General features: G+C 40.8%; 1 protein-coding gene across 1 annotated transcript in view; it reads left to right on the top strand.

Moving 5' to 3' along the window:
- Positions 1–2,804: 2,804 nt before the first annotated feature.
- LOC149298072 (cell surface glycoprotein MUC18-like) overlaps positions 2,805–10,311 on the top strand; it is a 44,354-nt gene continuing 36,847 nt past the window's right edge. Inside the window, exon 1 of the mRNA XM_089487920.1 lies at positions 2,805–2,852. Within this exon, the coding sequence (XP_089344046.1) occupies positions 2,805–2,852 (48 nt within the window). The remainder of the gene's footprint in view (positions 2,853–10,311) is intronic.

The following is a 10,311-nucleotide window of genomic DNA, read 5'->3' as shown; positions in this document are numbered from 1 at the left end:
TTATATATATAATTGCTAACAGCAATCACACTCCTATAATGCCCAGGCAGCCAGTACAGGCTGGAACCTAGGCACGATAGGAATGTGATTACAGCTTCCCTATGCCATGCTACCCCCCATACTTACACATCCATGCTATCAAACACACTCATTCACAAACATTCAGCATAAACTCCAGCATAACACCCATCACTCTCACACACTTACTAGTCCACTCTCACTACCTTTCCTCTGTCACTGTCACTTTTCTTCCTCCTCTTCGTTCTTCCTCTTGGCTCTTCTTCTTCTGTGTCCTTCCAGTGCAGTGAGCGCGGAAGGTGGTCGGCGCGGCTTCAGTGTTGTGCGCCGGAATATGACAGCAAATCCCGATGCACAGCATCAGTTGCCGCGCACATCGCAAGGGAGCAGGATCGGAGGTCTGGATAAACAGACCTCCTGCTCCCTGGATTGTTTTTTAACCCGGTTAGAGGGAGATCATTGATCCTGCTCCTCCTGCGGCAGACATCGCTGTCCATCTCTGGAGGGGTGGTGGCGCCCCCCGATGAGCGGCACCCAGTGCGAACCACCCCCCTGCTAGGTACGCTAGCAGGGTTAAGCTATTCTTCAGGGCCGGTCTTAGTACCAGACATCCCAGCCAGCTTCCTGGAGCGCCAGACAGATGATGATGGAGCGGTTTTAGAGCTCTGCCTCATGCAGCCACATTGAACTTCCATCAGCTCTTGCCACATTCAACACTGCAGTTTATATCACCTCCATAGCCGCAGCCTGGCTTCACATTCAGGTGCTAGTGAGGTGGTGTGGAGAGCAAGTAACTGTGCTGAATGTGAGGAGTAGACATCTAAATCAAAGGTTACTGATTTAGGATCAGAGTCTCTTTTACCTTTTCTATGTCCTGATCTTCCTGGACAACACCTGGAGGCTGTTGATCTATGATTCAGAAGAGAACCCCATCAACACATACTGTTGATAGAGCAACCCGTATCCCCCCTCATATCCACCAAGGAAATAAGCAGTTATTTTCTTAATAAATAATGAGTATTATATACCGTATGTTTTTTGCATCCAGGAGATACTGCTAATGTTTATGTTTGCATAAAGTACACAGTGAGAAGCAGCTGATGTATAATAACCCTCACCTTACTAAACCATGAAACATCCGAGCTTTTCTGTTAACCTTTTACATCAAATTTAAGACAATTAGTAATTTCACCATATTTGAATTTCATCTGTATTTTAAAAAAATGCAGCTTTTGTCTTAAACTTATTTTTGCAGGAAATCATGTCCAACAAATGTGTAACCTGGATTACCAATTATTATTGTTTACTAGACAGGTGCTTTAACCAACTAAGCAACAGCGCCTTGACCAATTATTATTGTTAATTGTTACCAATTAACAATAATATACTGACAATAGTAACACGTTAAAAGATGCTGGTACAGAGAGAGAGAAAATAAAGCTCTGGTTTACAATCTAATAAACGGTGTACATACAGTTTGTGTAGTTTATATACAGTAATCAGCTCAGTGTGATGTTTGTGCAGGAAAGGTGACCCAAACATCACAGCGCTGCCGGTAGGTTTATTGGAGCAAAATGAACTACAACTAAGCTTTAGTCAATGCAAACATTTATTTCTGTATATCACACTTTATTTATAGAGAGTGAGAGAGAGAGAGAGAGAGAGAGGGAGAGAGAGAGAAGTAAGTTATTGCTTTGAACTCACTGAGGTGACAGACCCCAATCATTTTGTTAAGGAATTAATATTGGAACGTCTTCAGTAATAGATATTTTCATGCATGTGAACTGTGAATTATGCTGTTAACACAGTTCTGCCCACAGGATAGCATGTAATTAATATGCTTTAACAAATGTGTTGCACTAAAATGAAAAATGCATTACACACTAATAGCTATGGAATAGCAGAAAGGATGGTGGTCATATGAATTAGCCTGTATGCAGAACGCCTAAGTGTGAGTTACGTAGCATGTAAATAGTGCTGATAAGATATAAAAGTAATGTGAATTCATTTATGTAGTACAACCTGTATTGAACATATGGGAAAGTAGAATAAGATGTTTTGGTAGGTGGTAGTGTCCCTTTGTCAGGGTGCCTGCCAGAGACCCCAACGGAGCCACTCACCGGAGTACCCGCCAACCACAGGTACCGGGTCCGGTGCCGCTTCCTCTGCTCCCTCCTCCGCTGCCTCCCATATGACCTGTCCTGTGCTTGCGCACGCACTCACACAACTTTATTCCCTGAGTGGACATTCAGAACTGCAAAACAGTCCAAGAGAAGAGGGACATAGGTGGAGAAAAAGTCCCAAAAAGGGGCACTTAGGTGGAATGCCCCAAGACTAAATGTCATATGCTGAAACTTGCCAGATATTACTTTTGTTGTATAACAAAGAATTCCTAATTGCATGTTAATATACACAATAGTACAGAGGTTTACCTAAAAGGGAATTATATGAACAGTAACAGTGTAAACATGTAGTGCCTTATGTTATTGTGAATATGTCACATTGCACAATATTCTGGTTCATTTTAGGTTAGTAGAATTACACAGTTATTTCACATTTCCAATCCTTCTGGCACTTTTGTGTGACAGTTATAACACATACACAGCACAAACAATGGGATAGCATACAAGGGTTTCTTAAAACCTAAAACCAATCTGCTTGCCTTTTTATTGTGAATGGCCTCAGAGACCATCCTGGTTCAGACCCACTTGTGGAATGATGCAGCCTTGCACTAACCCACTGGAGGCAGTCAGTAGAAATCACCATTCCCAGTAGTCAGTGCAAGGATGCGCAGTCGTGAGCTTACAGAGCTTAAAGAACCACTTGAAGGTGTGGTAAGAGTGAGTAATGAAAATCCATATGAAAAGATACTAACAGAATTCGTACAGTGGTAGAGATGCGATTTGAGAGTCAACCAGGAATCTCTCCAATATACAGCCTTAGATGTTGTCAGATGGTCCAAGAGTAAGTTATTTGCTGGTCAGGTCACTCAGGGTCAGGGATAAATGATATAGTACCAAGGACAGATATAGAGCGGAGCTGATACACAAAACAAGCACTACCAGAAGCATAGTCCACAAATGAAGCACAGAGTCAGACTGGGTGATCTAGCAGGCAGGACAAGGGACAGAAAACGAGAAACACAAAGGAGAACAGGGGAAGGTGAACTGAAAGCAAAGATGAAGGGCAAAATCGTCGCCATGTTCAGTAGCAGGAATGTACATCAACTAAGTGCCCTTGAGGAATACAACCAGGATAAAGACCCCACATTCCCCAAACAAAATTGAGTACAAGCTCTTAAGAGATCCTCCATTTACTTGTAGCTCAAGCTCCACCCAATGCTAAACATCTCTGGTGCAGTCTCTCCCTAGCTAGGACTGGCCATCGTCAAAGGCCTGGCGTCCGATGGATCCCACGTACCTGTATTTTGGCTCATGTATACATGATCATCAGAGGCATCATCTTTTTCAGGAACATAAAACATACCAAAGAGTATCCAACCAAAGAGTAATTATTTTTAATTACATTATTACTATTAAATTTCTGGGCTGTTTTATGATCCATGTTTGTTATGTTCTGTAAAGTACGGTACTATATATGAGCTACATAAATGCCTCCATAAAGATACTAAAGCTAAATCAGCTGATGCGTTATACCCGCAATTAAATAACAGCACCAGTGAGTAACAGCATAACATTTTATTATTCAAAAAGTTTTATCAATGTCCCAAAAAGGGCTTTTCTTACTTTTTCAGATTTGCCCCATGCATTCTTATCCAAAATAATGTGTTGATTTCCAGTAAATGACAAGTGTCTGGTGTTCAGATATTTTATTTATGGTTAGAAGGTACAGGGAGTGAAGGGGGTTAGTGTGAGCTGTGGCGAGGGGCGTGCAGAAGTCTGCCCTGTTTGACTAGAAGTCAGAGTCAGACCAAATTTAGAAGCACAGACCTATTTCTGACACACAGAGCAAGCAGAAGAATGCTGAGAGGGGCCTGGAGGGGGGGGCTGGTATGGGCATGTATTCAAGGCTGGTAATTTGGGTAAGGAAGAAGGCATGAGTTGCAGTGTAAATATGTTTCACTAGGAGACTAAACAGGTGGTCTTGTGGATGACAAGAACCTTGTGTGAGATGCTGACAACAAGGATCACATCATCCGAAACTCTGTTATAAATGAAACTGAATAGAGAAAGCAATGCTATACTATAACAAATTAAAAAATAAAAATATTATTTTTATGTAAATCAGAGTTTATTGAATTTTTTTAACAGTGCCTGACAATCATTTCCATTCTACGTTCTATGTGACAATTCAACTGTCAATGAATATAAATTATGCAATTGAGAGTCCAAGCCAGTCTAAAATATATACCTCTATATTAATCTCTTTACTTCTTAATATTATGAGAGCTACACCTCCAGCAGCATTCAGGGCCATGGTATTTATTCTTAATGGTGTTCTGCACCACAGCTTAAGAATTTTGTAGGCTTTATAGGAGTGCGTAAAAGTCCAGATTTTCCCACTCTCATCCTGTCTAATATGATTGTAACAGGTACTCTTGTCTGTCCATAGAGAATAGTGGAGGGACAAATATTGTTCTATCATTAATAAATATAATATGGTAATGCGCGGGCTTTACACATAAGTGAGTTCCCTGGTGGTAATTGTAATGTTTTGGCAGCAACATTATGAATTGATCTAATTGGGCATGTCTAAAAATCTCTAACCCAAATTTGACAATCCCCCCGCCGGAGACCCTGAATGGGAAAGTTGTGTTATCTGGTAGTGAAGGGAATGTGGAGTCCATATGGCTCCATATGGCTCCACTGAACGTGTGAGGCATGAAGCCTTGCTATCTAGTGTTGTTACGGTACACAGTTGCTCAGGGGTGGTGGGTGTTTGAGCTTGTGACTGTTCTAAGGCTATCCAAATTTTATGTGGTGGGTGGGTTGACCATTCAACTGCCCTCAGCAACTGGGTGGCTTGTTACCATGTTTGAATATCAAGCACCTCTAGGCTCTACTTTGTTTGTGGATGGAAGAGCGGGGTAAATTTCCCTCTAGAGCTGTTAAGTCCAGAAAAAATGACTTGAGTATAATAACAATCATCATCTACAAATAGGTGGAGGACTTTGGTTAACAAATCCATTTTCCTTGCAGATCCCACTGCAAGGTGGTGAGCATTGAGGAAGAGATTAGCAGGGTCCCTGGTTAGCTGTATCCATTGGTCAACAATGTGAAATGCCCGTGTCCTCAGAAATATTTCCAATGTGTCCTCATAGTTCACTGCAAAGAAGACAGAAATGCCTGAGCTGCCTCAGGAGCATAGTGGAAATATCTTGCCTGTTTTCCAAGCCTTGCCATCCAAGGAAATACAAATCAGGCACAATGTGGTGAGAGGGAGCAAGGCAGAATGGAAAATCAAAATATCCTTAAAATGAAAAAGAGAAGCAAATATATAAAATGTTTCTTCTTTTTCTATAGGAGGTGCATGATTTATGTGATTTATGCACACCAGATTTGTTTAACATTTTATCTCTAATTACTTGTGTGTACTTCTCTTTCCTGACAACTTGGTCCAAGCCTATCCTTTACGGAGGGCCATTGAGACAGTGAAGATGGGAAACTGCATCAATACCACACTTACTTCTTCCACCCCCTCCACTCGCTGCTACTGAATCTCGCAGATAAAAGCTCATTAAATATTTACTTCCAGTTCCTGCACTTTTATGTGTTGGAGTAGGGCAAAGGTAAACCCACTAAAATGAGATGTGAAGCAGGATTGAATCCACAGCATGAAGGATTCCAGACTTTGTGGTTCGGTATGCTGGGGTACATGGGAATGGACGCAATTGATTTAAGAAAAAGATAAATTGTAGTTGTGACATGTTTACCTTAAAATGTCATTTGTTAGTTGGCAAAATTGATACGTTGGGGCAGGCGGTAACTGGTGCTCAGCCAAACATATGGGAATAAATGGTCAGTGTTACAGTCAACAGCAGCAGAAATGCCAGCCAAAAAGCAATGCGAACTTAGTATTGAATGAGGCTTCCCTGTAGTCCTTATCAATGTGTGTTTTGCTAAAACACATGAAATGCACAACTGTCACCGTTCACATTGTCCTCTGTCACCATGTCTTCTTTCCGCTGCCTTCCCCACGCACTCATGTCCACAGTGTAGTCTCTGTTTGAACAGAGATGAATGAACAGCTGGGAGCAGCTGCTGGGCATAACGCTGACCCACCCTATTTTTGGAATTTATTCTCCCTGCTTCTACACAGTGAGCTATAAGATATTCCCTCAATAGTAAATTACATTAGTCAGGTCGCGCTTATCTCAGTTTTGCCTAACTGTAAAATCTCCTTCCATAACTGCTTTCTTCTCTCACACTTAAAAGCTCTTGCGATTCTAATGTATAATGTACCGTATTTCTGACTTCCTAGTTATTCACCCAGCCTGTATGTATCTCTTCATCCAGGCAGGTGCCTGGAATCCATCATCACACCCAGCTGCACACACAGTCCATGATAAGAAGCAGGTGGCTGGATGGGAGGGAGCCGGGCAGGACATCCTATTCTGTTTTGCAATTAGTAAGCAGACAAGAATATAAGTGGTGAGCCTATGTTTTTTATCATTCAGACAGCTGTAGGATGAGTTGTAGACTTAGTTATGGGGGCTCATTTAAAAAGATCAAATTTTTCTTGGATTATAAACTATTATGCATTAGAAAACTGTAGCACAACTCAAGATTGGTACGAGTGGTCATGACATCAGTGGATAATAACTGTACTGGGGGGGGGTATTTGTACACTTATACTGAACAGGTCAGTGGTATTACTGTGTTGGTCGACACTGGTAATCTTTGTACAACCCCTTTGGTTCCCATTACCATATACCATAGTTTTTAAAACAGCAAATAAACATCTTCATCAATATGGTGCGCAGATTTGGTGCTAGGTTTTCTACTACTTTAGGAAAACTGGGCTTGGTTGATTGGTCCAAAGTTGAATAAAATGAAGATCGCATGCTAAAAATCATTCTCACAAGTAATCGATTCCTCTCCCAGGGTACAACTTCAGAAAAACAGCCACTAGCTGCTCAAATGCGTCTTTACCTAGAATAATATAAAATCACAGCAGATGCACTCATTCCACGTTTACGCCAAATGTGCTCCTTGATTTGACTCAAATTACAGTCAGGGTGGTTTAAACAGTAGTGTGAGTAACTTTTTTTGTTCTTATGATATTACTTTTAAGACTTGTTTACCTCTATTAACCCTTTCACGTCTGGTGACGTACCATGTACGTCATGTCCAAGTGGGCTCATTGGTTCTGTGACATACCTGGTACATCATGCAAAAAAAAAATGCCCCCACGTCGCCATAATCGTGGTGATTGCGTGGGCACTGCTGCTACTGTCTGTCAGACCAACGCAGCCACCTCGAGCCCCCCGAGCCTTGGATTGCTACTACAGGAGCCACAGGCAGCTTCAGGGAAGGGGTCTGTTTATTGCTTGGGTCTCCACACAAGTGTGGGGACCTGCCACAACATTCCCCTGCTGCCTGATTGCTTCATGAGAGCGACAATGCAGACCAGCAACAGCAAAAAAAGACGACCCCCCCACGAGCCCTTTGATCACTCCTACAGCAGCGATCAAAGTGGCTCCTCCCCGCTCCTCCCCGCAATCAGAGGCAACTTCAGGGACAGGGCCAAAACGTTTCTTCGGTCTCCACATGAGTATGGAGACCAGCCCCAACCCTCTCCTGCTGCTGATTGCTCCATTCAGTTTTTTTACTGCACCGGTTCCCACAGATGCTTAAGACAAGTTAAAGCTTGGTGGAAAAAATGCCTTTGGAGACACCGTATAGTTAAAATGAATAGGCGTAATTGCTTTTCCTTTCCTCTATTGTACAGTTTATTGTGGCAGATAAGGACTAACTGGCCCATTGATTCTGTCACTCTCTATCAATAATCTAAAATATATTTATTCTTCAATATAACTTAATAAAAATAATACTATAAAAACTAAACTATGTTTTAACATTTTTTTATTAAACTGCTGTGGAGAATTTTGCTAACTGTATTATAATAGATTACAAGCTTTTGAGAAGATATAGGTCCCTTCTTCAAGTATATTATACATTTGAAGTATATAACAACATTACAGATATCTATAGCAAGATAAAAAGATTGTGAATCGAGATTACATTAGTGTACTGACCAGGTGTATGCAGATGTGTGTCTTCTTAGTGTGTTAGTGTGAAATGTACTAAGACACACATTTGCATTTCCATTTGACATCACTACACTAATGTAGTGTAACTAACTTGGTATCTTGCTATGACTTTCTACATATCGCTTTATAATGGATGAGGAATTTCTGCTCCAAATGTGTAATATGCCTACAGGAGATTTTCTGGTAGGCCCCCTACCCTGGGACTGGTGTGACACAGGCAGGCTTTTTGGGGCACAAACATCAAATTTGCTCTTTTTCTTTCTAAAGCCAACACGGAACAACTTTATACTATTTATTTATATACTATTATAAATTAGACTTAATTATGACTTATCACAAACTAAAATTCCACAGCAAAGAATATTCTTCCTCCCTTCAAATGATTTCTGCAGCAGTTATCAGAGAATTTTGTTATATAGACAGTAAATAACTGGGATGGCTAAAAAGATTCAGTCATGTGCATGTTGCTATATATTAGGTTCCTAGGATGTGAGCTTTTGTTAGTGCCAAAAACGTCATGAATATTCAGATTTTTCTTGTTATCTAACGTACACATTTCTCATGTAAAGGCTTTGTATGTGGCTTCCTTTTTTATTGTGTTTGCCTCTACCTCCTTCACTGTAGAGGGGTTCCAGGTAGCTACTACCCTTTTGTTGAAATATTCCTTTCCTTCTTTCTTGATTTTATTGTCATTGAGCATTTATTTACCACATAGTTTCCCACTATGCATCACCGATACCCATTTTCCCAGTATATTTTCATTCAACTGTTTATTTTCTTGGAAAGCGTTGTTCCAAAATTAAGATAAGTATCACTTGTTTAATTCTTACTGATGAACCCAATATTTTAACACAGTCCTGTCTCACTTATGTGCCTTTTCCATCTCACAGATAAGTACCTGAGGATCAAAACGCTATCTAGAAAACCCAAGAACTCTATGCAGCAATTGTCACGCTGAGGGAGTGATCTGAAATTGAGATAACAGACATCTGGACTCACGGACAGCTGTTCGAGGACAGAGCAGGAGTTGGCATCATCAAATCCAGATGAGGAACATATTCTAAAAGAAGCATCTTCATATCCTGAAATAGAAACCAGTACCATGGGAAAGGGCTTGGGGCTCGTGAGAAGAACTGTAGATATTACATGGGTCTCTTGTGCTTCTTTCCAGCCCCCCTTCCCTTTCTTACCATGTAGTCGGCCCCAGCTTTCCTCTGGGGGGTTCAGCTTCAAGTGCTGGTCTGGGAAAAAGGAACAGTGTTTGTTGAGTGACAGAAGCAGCTGTACAGGCCATGGAGAATAACTTTAAAGGAATGAAGGGATACGGGAATTCACTGAAAGAAATGAAGAGGAAGAAAGATGAAATAGCAGTAGAGGGTCAGGGGACTGATTTGTAGAAGAAAAAAAGAGACAGAACAAATGAAATAAAGGCACACAAGAGGAGATCAACAGAAATGCAGGGGGGGCTTTTAATCCACTACACAGTCTTTTATTGTCATATTATGGTGATTTTTTTATTGGAACCTTTCATATCCATCTACAGATATATTGTTTACAAATTAACTACAATCTCCCCTTGAAGATTTGATTAAACTATGAATATACTCAATTAATCGAGCAATTTTCTGTATAGTGGTGCATATGATGTTCAGATTTAATCAGCAAGGAAATAGTTTACTTTAAAATCAGTATTTTTCACACCTGCCAAGTCACTTACCACTACTATGCACAGCAGGTCTTGGTGAGAGCATAGGTACAAAATTATTCTCCCTGGCACAATTTTCCCCATAGTAAAATTTATATATTCATTCCAGATTTGATCTAAACAACCATTTTAAGAGATACCAACTAAATGACCGGCCTTTATTATATTCCATAGTAATATCTTGAGCGTTTTGGCTCCTGTAATGAGCCTTTCTTGTATTTCTTGTCTGTGCCAAACAGTAGCGCTCAGCTCGTCCATTCCATATACCATTGGTATATACTGGACATTGGTTATATTGCAACTGCTACAGGGCCCAGAATTCTAAGAAGACTGTGTATGACTTACTCCTCGAGTT

Source organism: Sceloporus occidentalis, unplaced genomic scaffold, assembly GCF_023333645.1.
Source record: "Sceloporus occidentalis isolate IW3139 unplaced genomic scaffold, rSceOcc1.0.p SCAF_35, whole genome shotgun sequence".
NCBI classification, from domain to species: Eukaryota; Metazoa; Chordata; class Lepidosauria; order Squamata; family Phrynosomatidae; genus Sceloporus; species Sceloporus occidentalis.
Note: the sequence above shows the minus strand (reverse complement) of the source record. Positions and strands in the feature narration are given on the sequence as shown.